General features: G+C 45.4%; 1 protein-coding gene across 1 annotated transcript in view; it reads left to right on the forward strand.

Annotated features, from left to right (window-relative positions):
* Positions 1-767: 767 nt before the first annotated feature.
* PDE2A (phosphodiesterase 2A) overlaps positions 768-25423 on the forward strand; it is a 1588440-nt gene continuing 1563784 nt past the window's right edge. Inside the window, exon 1 of the mRNA XM_069203789.1 lies at positions 768-1218. Coding sequence (XP_069059890.1) covers positions 1151-1218 — 68 coding nt within the window. The 5' untranslated portion in view covers positions 768-1150. The remainder of the gene's footprint in view (positions 1219-25423) is intronic.

The following is a 25423-nucleotide window of genomic DNA, read 5'->3' on the forward strand; positions in this document are numbered from 1 at the left end:
GCCCTCCTAGCTCACCCACACCACTGTGGTCGCCTGTGATCTGAGTCTATTCGGTGTTTGTCTCTGGGGCACTTCAGATAGAAGTGGCCCTCTAGGCACTTGCTAGGGGTGCGGTTGGGGGAGCTATAAACTCCATTTGTTTTCGGCGGGTGTCTGTCTCTAGGGTGTGGACACACCTCGTGACGTAAGCACTAGGGCGAGAGAGAACCAGCAAAGTCCTTTGACTGCAGCATAACCCCAGTGACCCACCAGGGAGCTTAACACTGCACCTCCTATCCACACACAACTCACTGAATGAAACCAGTCATCACACTGAATTCCCCTCTCACTGCCAGGTGAACATGGCAACTTGGCGATCCATGTGAGTGAATTATTCCTGATGTGGTAAGGAGGGTGGGCGAGTGAGCCGGGCATGGAAGTTGTCCTTTGTCATGTGTGGGCGTTTCATGTTTTCTGTACATTGTGGTGTTTAGTGCAGTTTTGCTCAGTCAGGTGTGGGCGCAGGACCACATGCGCCAGAATTCAGAGAGAATTCTGGTGCATGTGGCTGAGTGTGACACCTGACGTGAGACAACTTGAGCTCCGTGGAACGGGCCCGTGTGGTGATATATTTAGTGCACACACTGCAGACAAGCCGCATTGAGGCACGGTGAAAGGCGCTCAATGTCATTGTGTGTGTGACTTTGAAGAACCTCGGGGAGCGGCATCACCCGCCAGCACCGAGGGGTGCCACCCCCGGGCAGCGCCACAGCGCACCACGGGCATCCCAAGCAGAGCCCCTCCCCTCCCCGGGCTGCCGCCGGTCCATGTGCAGCTTTGATAAATGCAGCCTTGGAATTGATTAGCAGGTTGACCCGAGTTTTTCTCTCTCTCCCTCCCTCCCTCCCTCGCTCACACACACCACGCTGGCAGGCGCCCTCTCCCACCCTCCCCTGAACACTTCGCCAGCCTCAGCTCGGATCTGTTACCGCATCGGTCCTCAGACACCCTCTCCCGGCACTGGGTGGGGTGGTAGGGGGAGGAAGAGAGACAGCGCCTAGCAGCTCCAGTATCAGGCGGCGCTGCGCCGGAGTGAGGCAGGAGGGCAGAGGGAGAGCCCCCCTCTCCTCTCACCGTGGCGGCACCCCCGGCTGTGGGAGGATGAGGAGAGATGGGCCAGGCGTGCGGACACTCCATCCTGTGCCGGAGCCACCAGTACCAGACGCCCGCATCTGACATGTGAGTGTCCGGCTGCGCCCTGGAGGGGGCGCCTCTACAACATTTGAGAGCGCGCGACCGCTCGCGCAGCGCACATGGTACCATCAGTGGTCCAGGGATGCTGCGGGGACCGCGGGTGGGGAGGAGAGAGCGGGGCAGAGCTGGGCGATGCTGTGTGGGGGCAGTGCCGAGAGAAGTCAAGGGGCTGAGAGAGGTGGATGCGTGGCATAGTGAACATGTAAACCTAGCGCTGCGAGGCGGGAGGCGTGGGCGCAGGGATCACTTCAGACAACTTGGGCTCGGACTGTCTGTGTGGAGGCGGCCCTGATGGATGGACAGGACCTGTCTCCGCGCTCCAGCCGGACTCATGCGCTCGGCCGTGCACCAATGCGTGTCACATTGTGTGTTATGGCATGTTATTGTATGTTCCGTTCAACTAACGGATGTGCCGCAGCGTGACATATCATCCCCCGCTGTACAATTCCATACCACGTGGCAACATTAAACATAGCGGGTCAGGATGTAACAAACGTCAACTCACATAAGACGTTAGGCGCTATGCAACCTCACGGTATGGCTATGTGCGCTGTGTGGTAATATTGTAACATATCATGTTTGTTGTGTTTTGTTAAAGCATAACATGTATCCTCTGTTATGTTATACCTGATGCCATGCCACCGTGTATGCATTATGCTGTGCCACACAGATATCGCGGCACAGCGAGGTACGTTATGTTACGTTTTGCCACATCACGCTATGCAATCATATGCTTTATAACATGGCTTGGGACGGTGCGTCAGGCTATGTGAACTATGGTATGATGACACATGACATATCTTGACACGGTACAGTACCTTATATTATGTCATGGGGTGATATGCAGCCATAGGCCTTTTTATCATAGCACTCTAGGATGTTTCTGTTCTGACTGATGTAAATATATGATGAAATGGACGGTTATTTTTTGATGTGTGGGCTTCCATAGCAAAACAAAACCCGTGTGCAACAAGGCGCTTTGTGAACAACTCGTGTGATCCTCCGCACTCTGTGTAGGTACTTGAGATGTTGGGCGGTTGCTGTAGCTGAGTCGGAATGGAGATATTCTCAAAAAGGGACTCTGGGGAGTTGGGGCGAGGGACGGGTCCGCGAAGGGGGCTTTGGGACCAGTTGTACTCTGTGCTCACTAGAGTTTATTTCCCAAACTCAGCCTGTCTGCTCTCTGTCCCCATCTGGCAAGTGATGCGGGCTGCACCTGCCAGCTGCGCGCAGAGCAAGCCCCCTCCCTCATCCCCTCCTAAGAGCAGACCTCGCACCCCTGAGGTCCGCTCCTCACGCCTTCTCTGCCCGGTGGCCTGCGGCTGGGCTCGGGTGCCAGCGCGCACCTGCCCCCGGCCGGAGGCTGGCACGGAGCGCGCTGCTGCAACACATGGCACAAGCCGCGGAGGGAGGCAGCGGGCATCCCTGGACCCGTGTCTCTGCGTCCTCCCCGGGGCCACGCTTACCTGCCTCTGGAAGGCCCGCCTTCTCCATCACACCTCCTGGGAAGGGCTATGGCCGGCAAGGGGTGGAGTCAAAGCTGGGCACACTGGCAAATTGTGCGTTCTCTACGCGGAAGTGAACGCTTAGCAGTGGTTGAACCCATGGAAAGGGGACAGAAATTTAAGGCGCGCGACATGTGGCTGAAGTATGATTTTTTTTAATTTAAGTAACTCTTTGTGCCTTGCATGTATTGGCATATCGGACGTAAAAGGGATAGGAGACGAGGGCGAGAGAGAGAGAAAGAGAAAAATAAATAGAGAATAGAAGACAACATGACGCACAAAAAAAGAAAGAAATAAGCGAAACTTTTACCGCAAAAATAGAGGGAAAGAACGATAGAGGAAAAAACGTCCTTTACACTGAAAGGGAAGACATTGGAAAATAAATTAGAAAAGAGAAGAAGGCAAGAAAGAGGTAACATTAGACGGGGGAGGAAAACCATAAAGAACCAATGTAAGGAGTAAAACAAAAAAATGAGAAAGTCGGAGAAGAAAGGAAGAAACAGGACGCGAGAAAGTAACAGCCAGACAAAAGCAAGATGCAAAAAGAAAAAAAAGGTAACGAGGGAGATTAAGGGGAAAGAAAGCAAAAAAGATGGAGCAAAAAAAAAAAATATAAACATAGAAAGAGAGGTGCCGTGGAAGAAGGGCGGATTTAAGGAAAGGAATGCCCAGAGATAGTGACAAAGAGACATCAGCTAAACGAAGAACGAGTCGGGCCCCACTATAAGATGTATAAGTAAGAACACAAACACAGAGTTTGACATTGCAGTCACAAACATCCGCCTGAAGGTTTTGAAGTTTCGTTACTGACTCTCCATTTCCAAGTGCTTAACTTCCAAAAGATGAAGTGCCGGGGCCCAAAGTTGTGTTAGAAGCCCGCAGCCGGCGCTATTGTATGCGCGCGTGCCGAATACAACCGCTGGTGGCCTTGCTTCCCGCACGTCTCTTTAGTCCATGACTGAACACTCCCGGCCCCTTCAACTCACTTTCAGGCTTCCGCTTTCACCCTCTGCCGCGTTGTTTCCGTCTATTTGTTCCTCGCTCATTTCCCCTGGGGGTGTTTTTCTCCCTCTTGCTATGTGTCATACTCTGATGAAGGAATATGGGTGCCCGTCCCCAAATATAAGTGCCGGTGGGCCGCACCTGAAACCACCGGCTCAAATTAAACACTGCTTCACACGGCAAACGTGCACCTCTCAAGAACGTATGTGGCGCATGTAAAAAAAAAAGAAAGCTAAACGGGCGGCTTATTTTTTTTGGGGGGGGTGGGGGGGGGGGGGGGGGGCGAGTCATCCCGCGTCTAGTGAGACAGCGAAAATGAGAGTCAAAAGTTGGAAACCGCGCATATTCTTTTCCCTACTGAGAGCAGCAACGCGCCTCGGGCGGAGGCACATGATCAGTGCTGCTTTCACTCAGGACGTCCCAAGATGTGTGCTCGGCTGTCCCTAGCTGGTCCCCGTCCCAATGACCTGCCAGTTACACGTCAACCGTAAGGAAGCGCCTCGAGCCGGGGGTGTTTCTGTCTAGGTCCGTCACACATTTTTTTTTTGCACGGTTTAGTATTATTTGGGGGGGGGGGGGCGGGCATTCCTTCTGGCTTGTCCTCACGCTTGGATTTAGTTTCCCCCACAAACTCCCTTAAGATTTTTGCAAGGTACTTACTTCAGCCTGACAGAGCCCGTGGGCTTTGCCCCAGTTCAGAGGCACAGAGGAGGGGGGTTGTCACTGTGACCCCTCGGGGTAAACATTTTACAACCAACACTGATACAGCCCCAGTGAAGTTAGAGACTGCCTAGGGTCTGCATGTTTTATCAGGGAGCGAAATGGGGCAATTCTGAGTACGGTTGTGCACGTGGACACCTGGCGGATTTCTCTGCCCACAGCTGCCACGCAAAGGACATTTATCCTGACCCCGTTTCAGCCAACACAGTGACAAACGTGTGATACCCACGTATATGCAAAGCTTGTGAACCTGATAACACACCCTTTCCACTTTTACAAAGTAGTTAAAGTGAGGTTCTCCGCAGATTCCACAGTATTAGTACTCTGGGATGTTGGGACCTCCATTGAGGACCAAGGAGAGGCAGAGGGCCAATAACCACTGTTATACCCCTTCTGCTCCAGTATTGCACTTATTACATTTTTGTTTGTCCTTCCTTAACTTAAAACACTCTGTCCTCAGTAGAAGCAAAATGCAGAACTTAAAACCACTGAAATTCTCCATTTGTGAGCTGCACAAGCCATGACTCACACCCTTCTGTGTCCACATTTACAAATCCAGAGTTGGAGGAGGGTTTGTGGGGGTTTTAAGGGTAGATCCATTAGGGACAAGTTGGTGAAGACCCAAAAATACGTGTTTGTTGTCATTCATCACAATTGACATTAGTTTCACACCTTTTAAATGCGCACAAGTTTCCATCTGGGAGAAAGTAGGAGTAAATGGTATCTCTAGGGTGGCAATGTGCTGGAAGTGGGACGCCCACAAAAGAGTCTGGGGTGCAGTGGAGGGGGTCTTCCACGTAGAATAACATTTAAATGGGCAAATCCACTTTTGTATTCATTTTTTATTTGCAATATTGTCAACTTGTAGGATTTCTGCATGAAGAAATACTTACACCTTTCAGTGCTCTCAGTATTTTGACGACTTCCTATAGCTTTCCATGACTGTTCCAAGAATTTTTTGAGAATCCACAAAAAGTAAGACGCCTCTATGAAATATAAATATAACCATAACGCAGCAAGCCTCCAATTTCTTTACATGTTTGTGAGTCAATGGCAACCTCCACAGACACCCTTGCTTCCTCAAACCACTGGTCCGCTAAAACCTTCACGCTCACTGCGAGGAGGTGGGCTCTGTACCTTGCGGCAGCAGCAAGGATGCTGCTACGCTTTGTGGCAGCGTCAGAGATGCTTTGTGTGTCAGCAGGCAGTGGCTTCCACTTGATTGCAGGAGATGGTAGAGGGGGCACTTTCCCATACATTGAAGAAGGCAGATGGCAATGCTTGTTTTTTGACAGTCAAAAGAGCATCTCAGTTCCAAAGGGCTTTCTACTTTTTACCCTAGAATCAATCAGACAAAATCACAGACACTGACATCCTTTTCTGACAACACTACTCCCCTTCATCATCATATAGCACCACCACTTCCCTCCTACAGATCTCTAACACCACACTGGATGAACTCATAACCCACTGCACACCATCACCTCCAGACGCACCAATCACCTCCACACCCGCATCACATGGGCCACAACTCATCTTTAGCGCACCACACACTTCTTTCTCTGTCTGATTACTTGAGTTTAGACTTGAAAGAGCTCAGATACTTCTGAAAACTAAATCATAGCAAAGACTCAATATAAATTGTATGTGGAATTGGAAATATATTGTAATTGGCTGTGAGCGTGTCTGTGTAATTCATTTTCTATCATTATCTCATCCATTATGTTAAGATAGGAATGATTTTTGAGGCGTCTAAAAGATAACACACTGGGAAAAGTGGTGTTGAAATTTAGGCTAGGTCTGAGACTTTTAAAAGTGGTAACTAGGGATAGGTGGTTCTATCGATATGTCCTTGTAATTACAATGATAAAGTGTGTGAGACAGTCATCCATTTTTTATTTGCAAGAAGCGGATGAATACATGCAGAACTTAGCAGAGATAGATCTTTTTAAGGACACCAAAATAAGCTATGGATAATTGATTTAAGCTTGAAGAATATGAAATTCGAAACACAGTGGATCAGTTGGTACATGGTTAAATATGTAAAGATACTCAAAAGAGATGCAATCAGATGCTGTGTTTTAACTGTCAAAGTCGTATGCTTTGTTTGTTGATATTTGGTTTAATATGCTGTGCAATGGCGTAGAGTATTGGTACTTTATGTGACAAGCAGACCACTAGTAAAATAAAATGTAGTTAAAAAACACAGCAATGGGGGTTTTACGCTCTCTCGATCACAACAACCACCTTCTACAGTTTGAAATTCTGCATTTAGCCTGATCATTTTAAAAGTTCAGTCAAACTCAGCTGATCAGTTCTTTCAGGCAATCCATTTTTCATCAATTTACAATTGTCCTCGGTATATAATTTTCTCAATAAACCTGCTTCTATAACTTTTGGGGAAAAAACAACATTTGATTCAGTATGTCCATTATAGACCACTCTATGATCCTGGTAGATCCGGCTGAGGATCAAAACAATATCTCAACTCCACAATGATCACATTTCAAAATTTAACCACCTAGTCCCTTTAAACTTAATGGCATAGTGTTTTTCACATGTATTACAGTCTTTGGTGCAAAGCTCTTTCTGGAAAAACAAATTCATTTAAATAATGTCGAAGAAGCAATTTCGGTGAAAGAGTTTTTATAGAGACCAACTACATTTGCAGCTAGCTTTTGCCTGTCTTTTAGATATATGTATTATTCATTTCTTTTATGTAAAACCACTTGGTATAATTTTGCAAAACAGCTTTTAATCTATTTTTGGTGAATGTATAAGATGGAATCGGTTTCGTTTCAAATAACCGTGATAAAGTTTTTCATACTTACTAGAGACCAATAACTTTTTAATGAAACTTTAATAAAACAAGCAAATTATTAATTCATTTAATATAATTTCTAAATATTTTTTATGTTATAAATACATTTATAATGGATAGAATCTGTAGAAAGTACCTGTCAGCAAACATTCTCTTACTGGAGTTAAAATAGATTTTTTATTCTGACATTCAGCTGCATATGAAAGCCTTCTGCACAAGGAGATCACCTCCCCATTTACATACCAGGTCATAGTGACTCTTGAGTGACCTTCCACCATCTCAAATTGCACCATCTCAAAATGGAATGCCTTCTAGCCTTCCCTCCAAACGGCTGAATTTCAGTGCAGTCTCAGTTTGACTTGTGCAGTGTGATCGACTTTAAGCCATGCATTGTCAAGTGCCCTAAACCTCTTTCTAGATACACAAACCTGCACCTTAAATTCCACATAATGTCCTTAGCTAAAGGAGTACAGAAAATAAAACCTGACCTCTGAGGAATACAACCTCTTATCAAGTATATAGCTTTAAATCAGTGATTCACTCACTTGACTTGACTAGATTATGATAACGCCTTACGCCATCATCAAAATACTCCTTGGACCTCATAAGGTAGTCTCATTGTGTTACCACCCTACAGAAATTGAGAGATTGTAACACACCACTCAAATCTGCATCACTCCCAATGGCTCATATTGAAGCCAGAAGTATTTTCAAACTGGTGGGTATAGCCCAAGAAAGTATGAATTTGGGGTACCACGCTATCTGCAGTGTAAACCGACGTTAACCAGTGGTTTTTGCTCCCTGCAGAGCTCTGTTATATTTCTATCTGAAATGCCAATTTCTAGAAAAAAATGATTTTTTGGGCAGTGTTTCCTAGCAACATGCAAAAAGTATAGAATTACATTCCTTCCTTGATAAGGGCAAATCCCTCCTATGAATCGTTCAAAAGAGATCTGAAATGCCTGATTTTTCAAAGTTGTTTTCAATTGTGTCATATTAATTGGTCACTTTTCAACCAACTACTGTCTCCTTCGGACTCATAAAATATCACTGATAATATGCATATGAATATTTTCTGTACATCTTTTATCATTTGCTTGTCCTCAGTTATATTGCAGTTCTCAAGATATAGCAGATCATGTTTGAGATGCTCCTGGTTAAACAAGAGTCATCTACTTAAAGCTCTCTACTGCATCATGGAGATAGGTCCATGCTAAATGAAATAGCTAAAAAGAAATAGCAGTCACCGTTGTCACACAAACATATTTATGTCCGCTCTACCACCCAAATTCTTTATAGGACTGTGGACAAGTTTCAAGTTTATTGAGAATTGATTTAAACCTCCACAGAGAACAACAGTACAGTACATGAATAGTCTCTTATCTAAAATTTATTAAAAAACAAACACATTTCAAACAATAAAACATAACAGTTCATTTTTTTTAAACATTGGGAAAAACTCTTAAAGAACTTAAATGTAGGAAAACATATTTGTTCATTTGGCGGATGGGTGATAAAGAATACTAAGGGTCTAGTTTAGACTTTGGTGGACGGGTTACTGCATCACAACAGTGATGGACATACCATCCGCCCAAATATAAATCCCATTATTTCCTTTGGGATTTTTATTTTGGTGGACAAGATATCTGTCACCGTTGTAATGGAGTAACCCATCCGCCCAAATTTAAATCAGGCACTAAGCCATGATGTTTGGGAATTTTAAAAATGTTATATTAGAGGGAATAACAACACTTTCTAATATTACTTAATGCTGGACAAAGATAGAGTACACGAAAAATGCTTTTGAGGACTTAAATCTCACAATTTACAAATGCCAGGATCAGCTGAGGTCCTTTTCCATCATGCTGCCAGGGAATTAAGTGGAAGGTACCCTATTTGAAGAAGCAAAAGAAAGCATTTCACCTTAGAGATATTAGAGATATTAAATAAGAAAGATACAGGTGTGTTTCTCCGACACCGTTATTTACTGCAAACCTATGTGGACAATATTGAAGTCATCTGTAGATTAGGCACAGACCTGGGTATCAACTCCCTTGATTCAGATGTGGTATGCCAGTCATCTCACCTCATACTGTTGAACTTTCATAACACAAAGTTGCTTATGACAGATGGTACTGAGGGGTTCTAGCACTTTCCCTTCTGGCTACCATGTTATCTTGCAAAGTTTTAGCAGCACAACATTCATCACTTCCAAAATCTGCTTGAAGTTGTGTAGAGAGTCTTTGGTGGGCAGGTGGGCTGGAACTGCCACTTAGCAGACTCAATGGGGTACTGTAATCTCAGGGGTGCTTATACTTTTCTGGCAATGGCTCGCTTACCGTGTTATTTCAATGCTTTTGAAAAAGATGCAATGGAAGCTATGTTTTGATACACGGATAAAAGACTTCAGACCTTTTATTGTCATACGAAATGGTTTCTTTATCCTGGTACAATTAGAAGAGGATTTATTTGCCAGAACACGTGGACAAAGGCAGCGGTTGGTGTAATATTCTGTTCCTCCAGCAGAATAGGGAGAATTGTATTGACTCCACGTTACTCTTGTAATGCCGCGTAATTCTGCCAGTCACCTTGTGGCAACATTTTTCCTCATGTTCGGATCTAGAACTGTAAGTTGGCGAGTGAGATTTGGCATACCCAGCGTGATTTGTGGTTGCTAGGAGGACATCCCGTGAGATTTTGAATGCAGGCAGTAGTGACTATTTCTGCTCAGAAGGCTGCCCGCTCGAGTAGAAAATCTACTTGAGCAACACCAAAATCAACTCGAGTAGCTGTGTGGTGCACAGCATGGTGTCGTTCACACTGATTTTTCAGTGTAGAAGACGCTACTGGTGCTAAATCAAAGTGCAAGCAGCGTGACATGCCCATTTCTGCCCATTGGCAGAACTCTCCGTAAAATCGCAGACTTTTTATGTAACTCTACAGAATTCCACAGAGTAAAATTCTGCAATCCGCCCACCCCTAGACACAAGTCCGTTCATGTGTTTCATTCCCACAACTGAGGCCATTGAGCTTTCTCTGTGCTTCAGTTCATTACCCTCAAGGTCACCCTTATGTCTGGCAAGTTTTGCAGGATCAGATATAAGTATTAAGTAGCTCAGTCCATTTCAGCGTTCCCAAAGTTACATTCCTTTGCAGTCTGAACATTTAAGTGTTGACACTGTTAGAATCCTAGTGATAAGTTAGTCCACAGGGCAGGTGTTCCATGGGGAATTTAGCCACACAATCCTGTATTAGGGAAGTACTATGTTACGTACTTTTTTACCCACTTGCCTGAAAGTCTATGGAAATGTCAGCAACTTTGTGTGGATTCCAAAGTTTTGCTTTTCCCACACCTGGCTGAAAACCATGACTTTTGAGAATATTTATTTTACAAGAGTTAAACCTCTAGAGAAAAATGATACAAACATTTACTTTTGTACGTAAGAAAGTCTGCAAAAGGTAAGTTTGCCCAAAAATGTTGATAGACATTTTCAGTGTTGTGTGGTGTCAAATACAGTGCAAATAAACGTGCAACGTGCAGACAAATTTGCATGGGTGAAGTTTAAGATAAACTGCAAAACTTACCAAACTTCACAAAACTACTATGAAAAAGTCTTCACCCATCTCTACAGTCTTCATAACCCTGGATGTAGGTGTATGAACTCCTAATTAAATTGTGTAGGCTGTTCCAATTAGGAAATTTTTCTACGAGTGTAGTCTATACTTCTCTTCTCTACTGGGTTTAATCAGTCGCCACTTGTTTTTCTCTTTCACTCTGGATGGAATTTTAGTACCCATAGCTCCCAACTTCTGATTGTGCGTTATCTCCGTGGAAATGTCAGTGAAGGGTAAGCTGGAGGCTGTTTTTGTGACTTACCACAAACCAGTGCAGTTGTGCAGTGATGAGCACTGCGTATTGTGGCCTCTGATACTCAGTAGGATGCAGATGCAGTGCCACACGTGAGCCTGCTCCATGACCTTCTTTCCATTGCCCCTCAACCCATTCTCTTGGGCAGCGGCATAACAACAGCCCCTGCAGCCTCCATGGTGCATGGGGGGCTCCGAGATCCAGGCGGTCGGCTCCGGCTCTATGCAGAGTGGCGTAACGAAACTGGAGGGCGCCCCCCAGCACAGAACATGGAGGGGGCCCCCTCCGGACTCCCTCAGGCTAGGTGCTGTGCTGAGAGGACCCCCTGGAGCTCGAGCCTCCCCCCGCCACGGGGGGCTGCAGGGGCCTTTGTTACTCCCCTTGCCTAAGAGCTCCTGACTCTGTATTTTGGAGAAGGGCCCCCTCAAGTTTTGTAATTCCACTGCTCTTGGGATAAGTGGACATGGCTATCACCCAAAGGACTGTGGGTATGATAGTAAAGTGTAGCAGAGCTCTCAAGTTTTGACTATTCTTAGGAGTGAAAACTATTTAGCATATATGATGACATCACGCATTGTGATGTCACACAAACATTGACAACATATGAAATGACATCAGTAAAATGATACAACAATCCAAATGAATGTGAAAGCAAAAGAATAACACTATCACCTCATTGAGGCAAATGAATGTCTGACAACGGTTGTGGTGCACCACTCCGCTTTGCCCAATCTGCCTGCGGGTATCAATTGGAGGAGTCTTGGGAGGACTCATTCAGAGGTGGTTTTGCTTCCCGAACCTTCTGCAGCTTCTCCTGAGCTGCTCTGCACGAAGCAGAGCTCCAAACAGAGGTGCTTTTATAGATCAGGATCACTCCCTGCCCAGCAGGTGTGACATTTATGTAGGAGCTTAAACCGACCTCCAAACGTGTGAGTCTCACTCACAATGAGTGAGACTTGAGGTCCCTGGTACACTGTGGTAGAGATGCCTTATGGAATGCTAAGGCACGGAGGTGACAATGTATGTATTGTAGTACAGGCCTCTGTAAACCAAACTGCACAGAGCTCAAATTACTGGAACTCTCCGGTGAATGAGTTTCAACACTGAAGTTTGGAGGTTTGATTTAAAAATTAGTTTTGCTACTTTGCAATAGCTCTAGTGGTGACTGCTGCATTCTCCCACTGCCCCTCCCTCTACTGTTGTTTTTTTTATTTATTTCAGTGGAGACAAGGGCATTGGAAAAATGCAGCATGTTAAGAGTAAGAAGGAGGGACATTTATGTAGCAGCTCAGCTTGTTTCTAAACCTTTAAAAAAAAAATGTATTCAATCAAAAGTTAATTCTTATTTGGTTGGGGCGTGCGAGGGCTTAATTTCCTGACCAGTGTGGTGACACACACACATCATCCTTACTTCCTGGTTGTTGGTCACAATGGACATTGTAAACAGACTGGAGGTAGAAAAGGCCGCAAGCGAATGCTACTGATTCCCGCACGGTCAATGTAGGAGGGTGATCAGGCGCCCCGGATTTGCCGGGCCAGCCCTGTGTTTTCACCAGCTGTCCCCGCAGATTTCAGGAAATTTAGCTCATGTCCCGGTTTTTAGAGAAGGTCGACTGAAAACGGTGGGAGGTGATTTTGTTTGTTTTCCAAAGCAGAGATAGCAGGTGTTATCAGAAAGCAATTTAATTACCTGACAATATGCTGGTTTTAAAAATGGCATAGTTTTATGCTCTTAGAGCCTCTTCTGTAATTCTTATGCTGATGAGCTCTGTCATTCTGTGCACTGGTTGAAGTAAAACTGTAGTCCTTTTTCTATTTTTGTGAAATGTCCCAGTTTTTGGCTTCAAAATTCTGGTCACCCTACAATGTAGGTAAATAAGGCCATTAAAAAAATGTGATACTTAAAAAAAAAAAGTGGTGCCCTCTTGGGGTCCCGACTCAGCAGCACGATGCCCAGGCAAAAAAGAGGGGTCAGTCTGTCATGCCTGAGCTCACCTCACTGAACTCTCACCCCTGCGCGCCCGCCTCACTCGCTGGACCCATCAAATCCACTGTAAAGATTCAGTGGGTCCAACAGGTCACCCATACAGCTATTCCAACTGTAATCTGTTCAGTAGATTCTTGTGGGGGTCAGAATCAAACTAGCAGTGGATCTGCACCACGCGTGAGACTCACTGCAGCCTGAGTGCAGTACATGGCTCTACATTGCACAAGCAGGGGTCTCTGATCAACAAAAGGAACCAGGTCAATTCAACTAAAGGTCAAATAAAGCATTGGTGAAGGGACTACAAAGAGACCCAAGGCTTTGGCATGCTCTAACACACACACAGAGCCGAAAATACCTGCATGCCCGACAGAAAACCTAAAAAGAAATACAAAATAATCCCTTCGGCTAGGAGGGTCTATCCCATGAGGCACCTTCAGCATGGAGGGAGCTTAAGCTTTCATCAAAAAGCATTAACAATCCCCGTACCCCTACACATCACGACCCAAGCAATAACCAAATCCCAAGCTTGATTATTAGATTTGACTACAAATGAAAACCACTTCTAAATGGCTCCCTCTCCACAGCAACGCAGAAGGATGCAGAGATTAAACAATGCATCTCATTGGTACCCCAACTATGACAAAGAGGGAGAGCTGATGCATCAATTGAAGAACGCCTCGGAGTGGTATCCCAGCTATGGCAAAGAGGTAGAGTACATGCAATGATCAAAGAATACAAGCGAGTGGTACAGTGATCAAAGTAGGCAGGATCGGGGGGGGGGGGTCATGACATGCCCATACTTAAATGATTTATAAAACACTGTTCCCCTACTTTTTGTAAAAAGACACCATCTCAGGACGTTAATTCAAACAGTTTAAATGTCTCTGCTGAAGTGTAATTCAGTGAGCCTCTTGTGCAGTGAATCCAAAGCTGGACAGACAGCTAAATAAGCCTTCCTGCCAGGGTGCCTGGTAGCCTAAAGGAAATGCAGATGTGCGCTACAAGTTAATCTGCAAATGTAAAGGATGCTTTGGAGCTGGTACTGACTTTAATTGGCCTCATCACTTGAAGCTTTGTGATGTCAAAGATTTATTCTTTTTGAGTGGTAGTGCAAAGAGTAAACAACTGGCTTGTGAAGTGCGTGCTTTTAATTGCAGTTGTATTTATATAGCGCTTACTACACCTGGAGTTGTTAAAGGAACAACGATGTAAAAATTGCACTAATTACACTCTGGGTACTACTAAAATCTAAATTTTGGAAGTACTTTTTTATCATAAACATTTTGTGCATTTTGTAGCAGTTTATTTTATACTGTGTGTAATGCAAGTTTAAAATAATACATTGCATATTCAAAGTGCTTTCTGTCACAGGCTGTGACCTCATAGCACTAAAAATACACGTCACTTTTCTCCACTGCACCAAAAAGACCTAATTCTTTGACTCTCTGGTTACACATAGATTTCTACAATGAAATAGCTAATATAGGTTTCATGATGTACCATAGTGCATTTCCCAGTGTGTAACAACTTTTTTTAAATGTATTTTTCATTTAAGCTGCATGTATTTTATATGTAGATACCTGATGGTGAAAGAGCAAAAAAACCTACTGAACATTTTTTTTTAGCAACACCTTTGTAACATTAACTGCTGGAGTGGTACCTCGACTATGGCAAAGATGAACAAGTACAGCAGTTGAAGAATGCAAGCATGTGGTGTAACCTGCCCATGACAAAGAAGTAGAACAGATGCAGCAGATGCAAGCTAGAGGTGTACCCTGCCTATGACAAAGAGGTAGAACAGATGCTGGGGTTGAAGAATGCAAGCGAGTGGTGTACCCTGCCTATGACAAAGAGGTAGACCAGGTGCCGGGGTTGAAGTATGCAAGTGAGTGTGGTACCCTGCCTATGACAAAGAGGTAAAACAGATGCTGGCATTGAAGAATGCAAGTGAGTGGTGTACCCCAAATATGACAAAGAGGTAGAACAGATGCTGGGATAGAAGAATGCAAGCGAGTGGTGTACCCCGTCTATGACAAAGAGGTAGAACAGATGCTGGGGTTGAAGAATGCCAGCGAGTGGTGTACCCCAACTATGACAAAGAGGTAGAACAGATGCTGGGGTTGAAGAATGCAAGCGAGTGGTTTACCCCAACTATGACAAAGAGGTAGAACAGATGCAGAAGTTGAAGAATGCAAGCGAGTGGTGTACCCTGCCTATGGCAAAGAGGTACAACAGATGCTGGGGTTGAAGAATGCAAGCGAGTGGTGTACCCCACCTATGATAAAGAGGTAGAACAGATGCTGTGGTTGAAGAATGCAAGCGAGTGGTGTACCCTGCCTATGACAAAGAGGTAGAACAGATGCTGAGGTTGAAGAATGCAAGCGAGTGTTGTACCCTGCCTATGGCAAAGAGGTAGAACAGATGCTGGGGTTGAAGAATGCAAGCGAGTGGTGTACCCCGCCTATGACAAGGAGGTAAAACAGATGCTGGGGTTGAAGAATGCAAGTGTTTGGTGTACCCTGCCTATGACAAAGAGGTAGGACAGATGCTGGGGTTGAAGAATGCAAGTGAGTGGGTTACCCCGCCTATGACAAGGAGGTAGAACAGATGCTGGGGTTGAAGAATGCAAGCAAGTGGTGTACCCCGCCTATGACAAAGAGGTAGAACAGATGCTGGGGTTGAAGAATGCAAGCGAGTGGTGTACCCTGCCCATGACAAAGAGGTAGAACAGATGCTGGGGTTGAAGAATGCAAGCGAGTGGTGTACTCCGTCTATGACAAGGAGGTAGAAGAGATGCTGGGATTGAAGTATGCAAGCGAGTGTTGTACCCCGACTCTTATAAAGAGGTGGAACAGATACTGGGGTTGAAGAATGCAAGCGAGTGTTGTAACCTGCCTATGACAAAGAGGTAGAACAGATGCTGGGGTTGAAGAATGCAATCGAGTGGTGTACCCCAACTATGACAAAGAGGTAGAACAGATGCTGGGGTTGAAGAATGCAAGTGAGTGGTGCACCCTGCCTATGACAAAGAGGTAGAACAAAAGCAGCGTTTGAAGAATGCAAGTGATTGTTGTACCCTGCCTATGACAAAGAGGTAGAACAGATGCTGGGGTTGAAGAATGCAAGCAAGTGGTGTACCCTGCCTATGGCAAAGAGGTAGAACAGATGCTGGGGTTGAAGAATGCAAGTGAATGATGTACCCTGCCTATGACAAAGAGGTAGAACAGATGCTGGGGTTAAAAATGCAAGCGGGTGGTGTACCCAGCCTATGACAAAGAGGTAGAACAGATGCAGCGGTTGAAGAATGCAAGCGAGTGGCATACCCTGACTATGACAAAGAGGTAGAACAGATGCTGGGGTTGAAGAATGCAAGCAAGTGGTGTACCCCGCCTATGATAAAGAGGTAGAACAGATGCTGGGGTTGAAGAATGCAAGCGAGTGGCGTACCCTGCCTATGGCAAGGAGGTAGAACAGATGCTGGGGTGATGAATGCAAGCGAGTGGTGTACCCTGCCTATGACAAAGAGGTAGAATAGATGCTGGGGTTGAAGAATGCGAGTGGTGTACCCTGCCTATGACAAAGAAGTGCAACAGATGCAGCAGTTGCAGAATGCAAGCGAGTGGTGTACCCCGCCTATGATAAAGAGGTAGAACAGATGCTGAGGTTGAAGAATGCAAGCAAGTGGTGTACCCTGCCTATGACAAAGAGGTAGAACAGATGCTGGGGTTGAAGAATGCAAGTGAGTGTGGTACCCTGCCTATGACAAAGAGGTAGAACAGATGCTGGGGTTGAAGAATGCAAGTGAGGGGTGTACCCCAAATATGACAAAGAGGCAGAACAGATGCTGGGATTGAAGTATGCAAGCAAGTGCTGTACCCCGCCTATGATAAAGAGATAGAACAGATGCTGGGGTTGAAGAATGCAAGCGTGTGGCATACCCTGACTATGACAAAGAGGTAGAACAGATGCTGGGGTTGAAGAATGCAAGCGAGTGGTGTACCCCGCCTATGATAAAGAGGTAGAACAGATGCTGGGGTTGAAGAATGCAAGCGAGTGGTGTACCCCGCCTATGACAAAGAGGTAGAACAGATGCTGGGGCTGAAGAATGCAAGCGAGTGTTGTACCCCGCCTATGATAAAGAGGTAGAACAGATGCTGGGGTTGAAGAATGCAAGCGAGTGGTGTACCCTGCCTATGAGAAAGAGGTAGAACAGATGCAGCGGTGGACGAATGCAAGCGAGTGGTGTACCCCGCCTATGACAAGGAGGTAGAACAGATGCTGAGGTTGAAGAATGCAAGCAAGTGGTGTACCCCGCCTATGACAAGGAGGTAGAACAGATGCTGGGTTTGAAGAATGCAAACGAGTGGTGTACCCTACCTATGACAAAGAGGTAGAACAGATGCTGGGGTTGAAGAATGCAAGCGAGTGGTGTTCCCTGCCTATGACAAAGAGGTAGATCAGATGCTGGGGTTGAAGAATGCAAGCAAGTGGTGTACCCTGCCCATGACAAAGAGGTAGAACAGATGCTGGGGTTGAAGAATGCAAGCGAGTGGTGTACCCCACCTATGACAAGGCGGTAGAACAGATGCTGGGATTGAAGTATGCATGCGAGTGTTGTACCCCACCTCTTATAAAGAGGTGGAACAGATACTGGGGTTGAAGAATGCAAGCGAGTGTTGTATCCTGCCTATGACAAAGAGGTAGAACAGATGCTGGGGTTGAAGAATGCAAGCGAGTGGTGTATCCTGCCTATGACAAGGAGGTAGAACAGAAGCAGCGGTTGAAGAATGCAAGTGATTGTTGTACCCTGCCTATGACAAAGAGGTAGAACAGATGCTGGGGTTGAAGAATGCAAGCAAGTGGTGTACCCTGCCTATGGCAAAGAGGTAGAACAGATGCTGGGGTTGAAGAATGCAAGCAAGTGATGTACCCTGCCTATGACAAAGAGGTAGAACAGATGCTGTGGTTGAAGAATGCAAGCCAATAGCATACCCTGATTATGACAAAGAGGTAGAACAGATGCTGGGGTTGAAGAATGCAAGCAAGTGGTGTACCCCGCCTATGATAAAGAGGTGGAACAGATGCTGGGGTTGAAGAATGCAAGCGAATGGTGTACCCTGCCTATGGCAAGGAGGTAGAACAGATGCTGGGGGTGATGAATGCAAGCAAGTGGTGTACCCTGCCTATGACAAAGAGGTAGAGTAGATGCTGGGTTTGTAGAATGCAAGTGAGTGTGGTACCCTGCCTATGACAAAGAGGTAGAACAGATGCTGGGGTTGAAGAATGCATGGGAGGGTTGTACCCCAAATATGACAAAGAGGTAGAATAGATGCTGGGATTGAAGTATGCAAGCAAGTGCTGTACCCCGCCTATGATAAAGAGGTAGAACAGATGCTTGGGTTGAAGAATGCAAGCGTGTGGCATACGCTGACTATGATAAAGAGGTAGAACAGATGCTGGGGTTGAAGAATGCAAGCGAGTGGTGTACCCCGCCTATGATAAAGAGGTAGAACAGATGTTGGGGTTGGAGAATGCAAGCAGGTGGTGTACCCTGCCTATGACAGAGAGGTAGAACAGATACTGGGGTTGAAGAATGCAAGCGAGTGGTGTACCCCGCCTATGATAAAGAGGTAGAATAGATGCTGGGGTTGAAGAATGCAAGCGAGTTGTGTACTCTGCCTATGACAAAGAGGTAGAACAGATGCAGCGGTGGACGAATGCAAGCGAGTGGTGTACCCCGCCTATGACAAGGAGGTAGAACAGATGCTGAGGGTGAAGAAGGCAAGCGAGTGGTGTACCCCGCCTATGACAAGGAGGTAGAACAGATGCTGGGGTTGAAGAATGCAAATGAGTGGTGTACCCTACCTATGACAAAGAGGTAGAACAGATGCTGGGGTTGAAGAATGCAAGCGAGTGGTGTTCCCTGCCTATGACAAAGAGGTAGAAACGATGCTGGGGTTGAAGAATGCAAGCAAGTGGTATTCCCTGCCTATGGCAAGGAGGTAGAACAGATGCTGGGGTTGAAGAATGCAAGCGAGTGGTGTACCCCAACTATGACCAAGAGGTACAGCAGATGCTGAGGCTGAAAAATGCAAGCGAGTGGTGTACCCTGCCTATGGCAAGGAGGTAGAACAGATGCTGGGGTTGAAGTATGCAAGCGAGTGGTGTACCCCGCCTATAACAAAGAGGTAGAAAAGATACTGAGGTTGAAGAATGCACACAAGTGGTGTACCCTACGTATGGCAAAGAGGTAGAACAGATGCTGGGGTTGAAGAATGCAAGTGAGTGCTGTACCCTGCCTATGACAAAGAGGTGGAACAGATGCAGTGGTTGAAGAATGCAAGCAAGTGGTGTAACCTGCCTATGACAAAGAGGAAGAACAGATTCTGGGGTTGAGGAATGAAAGTGAGTGGTATACCCTGCCTATGACAAAGAGGTAGAACAGATGCTGGGGTTGAAGAATGCAAGTGAGTGGTGTACCCTGCTTATGACAAAGAGGTAGAACAGATGCTGGGGTTGAAGAATGTAAGCAAGTGGTGTACCCCGCCTATGACAACGAGGTAGAACAGATGCTGGGGTTGAAGAATGCAAATGAGTGGTGTACCCTACCTATGACAAAGAGGTAGAACAGATGCTGGGGTTGAAGAATGCAAGCGAGTGGTGTTCCCTGCCTATGACAAAGAGGTAGAACAGATGCTGGGGTTGAAGAATGCAAGCGAGTGGTGTTCCCTGCCTATGGCAAGGAGGTAGAACAGATGCTGGGGTTGAAGAATGCAAGCGAGTGGTGTACCCCAACTATGACCAAGAGGTACAGCAGATGCTGAGGTTGAAGAATGCAAGCGAGTGGTGTACCCTGCCTATGGCAAGGAGGTAGAACAGATGCTGGGGTTGAAGTATGCAAGCGAGTGGTGTACCCCGCCTATGACAAAGAGGTGGAACAGATGCAGTGGTTGAAGAATGCAAGCAAGTGGTGTAACCTACGTATGACAAAGAGGTAGAACAGATACTGAGGTTGAAGAATGCACACAAGTGGTGTACCCTACGTATGACAAAGAGGTAGAACAGATGCTGGGGTTGAAGAATGCAAGTGAGTGGTGTACCCTGCTTATGACAAAGAGGTAGAACAGATGCTGGGGTTGAAGAATGCAAGCAAGTGGTGTACCCCACCTATGACAAAGAGGTAGAACAGATGCTGGGGTTGAAGAATGCAAGCGAGTGCTGTACCCCGCCTATGACAAAGAGGTAGAACAGATGCTGGGGTTGAAGAATGCAAGCAAGTGGTGTACCCCGCCTATGACAAAGAGGTAGAACAGATGCTGGGATTGAAGTATGCAAGCAAGTTTTGTACCCCGCCTATGATAAAGAGGTGGAACAGATGCTGGGGTTGAAGAATGTAAGCAAGTGGTGTACCCTGCCTATGACAAAGAGGTAGGACAGATGCAGCGGTTGACAAATGCAAGCTAGTGGTGTACCCTGCCTATGACAAAGAGGTAGAACAGATGTTGAGGTTGAAGAATGCAAGCGAGTGGTGTACTCCACCTATGACAAGGAGGTAGAACAGATGCTGGGGTTGAAGAATGCAAGCGAGTGATGTACACCGCCTACGACAAGGAGGTAGAACAGATGCTGAGGTTGAAGAATGCAAGCGAGTGGTGTACCCTGCCTATGACAAAGAGGTAGAACAGATGCTTGGGTTGAGGGATGCAAGTGAGTGTGGTACCCCGCCTATGACAAAGAGGTAGAACAGTTGCAGCGGTTGAAGAACGCATGCAGGAGGTACCCCCACCATGACAAAGGGGCAGAACAAATGCAGCACAGCATTTGAAGAACTCATCCAAGTGGTACCTCGAGTATGACAAAGAGGTAGAACAGATGCCCGGATATAGCAGAAAAAGGATGCTGAACCCAAGCAGGCAGACTCCATGCTTGCCTTATAGTCAGAGTTCAAATGTAAGGTTAAAGAGATTTCAGGTTTAGAATATTTAGGCTTCTAAAAGAAGGCAAATGGTTTCATCAATTGTAGATGTTAATCCAGTTTCGCTCAATTCTAAAAGGAAATTAAAGTGCAGTGTATTCCTGATTACTGCCAGGCAGGGGGTCGAGGACAATGCCAGCTCAGCTTAGAATGCAATTAATATTAGCCTTAACTTAAATCAGAAATCGAAGATGAAATTCTCATTTAGTTCTTTTGTTAAGTGACTGCAGCAATCTTTAATCTTGTCAAGGGGCAGAGAAGGGGCTGTTTACTCAAAACCCAAGGCTTTCTTTTTTCACTCACTCACTCACCCACACTCTCTCTTTCTCCCTTCTTTCTTTATTTTTTCCAACAATATTCTGCAAGTTCACAGTTAACAATTTTCAAAATGCTGTGATTTGTTTCTCAATAGGTCACCAGCTTTACAACGTGGTAAAAATCCCCCCAAAATGGAGTTTGTTGGCAGGAAACAGTGCAGATGCTAATTGTCTTGTAGCGAGTTCTACTGCAAAACACTTTTTTGCAGGAGAAATCTCCAGCAAAACATTCGTGGTAATTTCCCTTGTGAGCAGCATTTTGCCAAGATGATAAAATTCAACTTCATCAAAAGTTGTCTTCTTTACAAAACATTCCTGAGCGAATTATAACTAAGCACACTCTTCAAATCACACCTTTACAGGGTTTACACCCTGAGAAAAATAAAAAAAAGGATAATCTCTAGAGAGAACTTCAAATTGGGAATACAAATACTAGGGCTGAAGACATACAATCCTGAGGTGAATATGTACCTCTTTGCTTGATCAACTGCACCAACCCCATTTGGAAGCCACAATTAACTTTAAAATCTGCTATATCACATACAGCTGTCCATCCTCCACAGTATACTGACGGCTTCAGATGGTTCACATAGCAACAAGAGCAAATCAGGGCTGCTAGGGGAATGCTTTATTATATAAAGGAAAAAGGGCACCTTAGATAAAAGGACTATAGATTTAAATACCACATAGAATCACGATGAAGTCTATGGAAAACATGTGATAAACTGGTATATTGTTTCCAAACAAAAGTAAGAAAACAGTGTAGTGGGAAAACAAAAACGTCTTGGAAACCATAAATCATAATTGCTCAGGCATACTCCATGTGACAGAAAGCACTGTTAAAGTCACAATTTTACAGTACTCTTGCTCATGTCAAAACTTACATTATTGTACAGAGTCCAAGAACTGAATGTCTTAAAGCAAAAAAAACGCGTATGAATTTATTACAATCTCACCCATGCTTCTTTCGATTCATTGTTCACTAGAAACCTAAGTCCTTCCTCCTTCAGTAATAAGTGCTGATCTCCCTGCCCTTAAACTTCTCACTTTTGTGTTAATCACTCTTTTAACACTGCAGTCAGATGTATCTCAGTGGTAATTGACATAAAGTGCTCTGATGCCTCTCCGCCTGGTTTGCAATCATAAATACAAAAAGAAACCAAAACTAAGTAACTGCCAGTGTGCACTGGTAGTTTGGTAAGTATGTTTTTGCACTAGGGTAGATTATGTAACTTTAAATGTCATTTTCGTTATTTGGGGCTCAGAGCATATTCAGGATGGAAATAGTCTGAAATATATCTAGCAAAAAAAACTGCCACAGAGGTTCAAGTTACAGAAAATCACTACTGCATTGCAAACCATAAGTGAGTAGAGCCAGTCAACATCAGCATTACATTAGGGGTGTGTGAAGCTGTCAGGCATTTTTTGCTAATACTTCGTACTATTTAATGGAAAAATTTACAACTTCAGTTTTAAGATTCCCCATATTTGTGTCAAAGATGTGATGTTTGATGTAATTTATCAATTTAAGTTACATTTGCAGAGAAGAAATCTACATATATTTGCCCATGTGGATAGAAATTCTGATAAAGGTGAACATGTCTGCATGCTCTTTCGGGTTTACAGGGTTTTGTAGATTACAAATTATCTCACAATGTGTAGAAAATGTGTAGGTGAAGGCTGTAGTGTTGTGAGACTTCCAGGCATATTTACAAGAAGGTGGCGCATCACAGATGATGCATCACTTTTCTTGTGCCCCTCCCCCCCACTGGCACCTAACGACATCATGGTTGAGCCGTATTTACAATATGGTGCATCATGGCAGTCATTAGCACAATAGCATCAACATCTTTGACACTATTCTGGCGTTTTGCTATACTAGCATCAAAAAACTTTGATGCTAGTGCAGCAAAACCAGAGAGGCCCATTGAATACAATAGGTGCATCACTTTAACACCTGCTCTGAACAGGCGATAAAGATGATGGAAAAATGGTGAAGTGAAATCTTTGAAATTTCACTGCGCCATTTTTTGGGCTTCCCTGTGTCGGAATGCCGCCCTTGCAACATTATTCCTGACGCAGGCATAATGTGGCGCAAGGGGTTGCAAAGTGGTGCAATGCAAGCACTGTGCCACTTTCTAAATATGGCGCAGCAGAAAAGCCACCTTAGCGCTGCCTTAGCGTAAAAAAATGACGCTATGGAGGTGCTAGGATGGCACAAGGGGCTTGTAAATACGCTACTATGCACGCTAGGACCCTCGTGGTTCTAGGCAAACTCAATAGAAGAATTACATAACTTGCAGGAAGGTGTTAAGGTGTGGTAATTAATGGTTATGACGTAATCAGAGCGGTGTGTCATTGTATGCTGAGAAATAAAGACGTCTGCTACAGAGCTCCATGTGTGGTGTAGGTCTTTGAATGCTCCCGAGCTGGGGAGGACGCTACAAAGGTGAACTTAAATCAGGGCACTCAGCAAACTTTGTGAATGGCAAAAATCAGCATCTTTGTAATACTTCACCAGTGGAAGCAAAACTTTGCACACCTCTACATTTCATAATGTTAAAGCCAATAGTCGGAGAGCACCTGCTGTAATTAGGAGCCTTGGACTGTAAATGTAAATTGGGGGTTCAGGGACCTGCACGCGTGGTGTTCACTCCACACAGAACACAGATTCACCCCACATTCAGATGTTGTACTTTCATTTTATAGAACAAAACTTTCATAGAAATAGGGAGTTGGAGAGATTCTGTATTTATCACATCCAAGCTTCTGCTTTGATACTATCTCACAAAAAGGGAAATTCCCAACAACATTAGAGGAGACAGAAATTCAGCAGAAATTGAAAGTTTAGAATAGTTGCAAATAGTACATAAAGCCATACATCGACCCTATAAAAATCTGAGTAATTTGACTGGAACACTGTGGGGGTCATTCCGACTTCCGCCGGCGGCGGTAACCGCACGCCCGGCGGGAGCCGCCGAATGACCGCACCGCGGTCAAAAGACCGCGTCGGTCATTCTGAGTTTCCCGCTGGGCTGGCGGGCGACCGCCAGAAGGCCGCCCGCCCAGCGGGAAACCCCCTTCCACGAGGATGCCGGCTCCGAATGGAGCCGGCGGAGTGGAAGGGGTGCGACGGGTGCAGTTGCACCCGTCGCGATTTTCAGTGTCTGCCACGCAGACACTGAAAATCTATGTGGGGCCCTGTTAGTGCAGGGGCCCCCAGGGGCCCCACAACACCTGTTCCCGCCAGCCAGGTTCTGGCGGTGAAAACCGCCAGAACCAGGCTGGCGGGAAGGGGGTCGGAATCCCCATGGCGGCGCTGCTTGCAGCGCCGCCGTGGAGGATTCCCTGGGGCAGCGGGAAACCGGCGGGACACCGCCGGTTTACCGTTTCTGACCGCGGCTGTACCGCCGCGGTCAGAATGCCCATGGAAGCACCGCCAGCCTGTTGGCGGCGCTTCCGCGGTCGTTGGCCCTGGCGGTCCATGACCGCCAGGGTCAGAATGACCCCCTGTGTCTTTAATGGAACTGAAACGTTCCTTTAAAATAGCTAGGAAATTTTATATTCAGCATAAATATTAATTGGCTGTATTTCCTACATGATGAATTACTTGCCAAAGAATTTGCCCAAATCAGCGAATGATGATGTTGCTCCGGGAGTGTATTCATCATCATTTAGTGGACCCATAGTTAGTTTTCTGTCCAAGAAACAAAGCTTACAATGTAATTTAAACAAACTGTATAGAATTATTCCATCTTTATCTTAATTTTGTACAGACTCTGGGCCTGATTCTAACTTTGGAGGATGGTGTTAAACCGTCCCAAAAGTGGCGGATATACCACCTACCGTATTACGAGTCCATTATATCCTATGGAACTCGTAATACGGTAGGTGGTATATCCGCCACTTTTGGGACGGTTTAACACCGTCCTCCAGAGTTAGAATCAGGCCCTCTGTTCTCAAAGTAGAAGTTAAGAGCAATCTCAAGTTACATC

This window comes from Pleurodeles waltl, chromosome 8 (genome assembly GCF_031143425.1).
Source record: "Pleurodeles waltl isolate 20211129_DDA chromosome 8, aPleWal1.hap1.20221129, whole genome shotgun sequence".
Taxonomy (NCBI): domain Eukaryota; kingdom Metazoa; phylum Chordata; class Amphibia; order Caudata; family Salamandridae; genus Pleurodeles; species Pleurodeles waltl.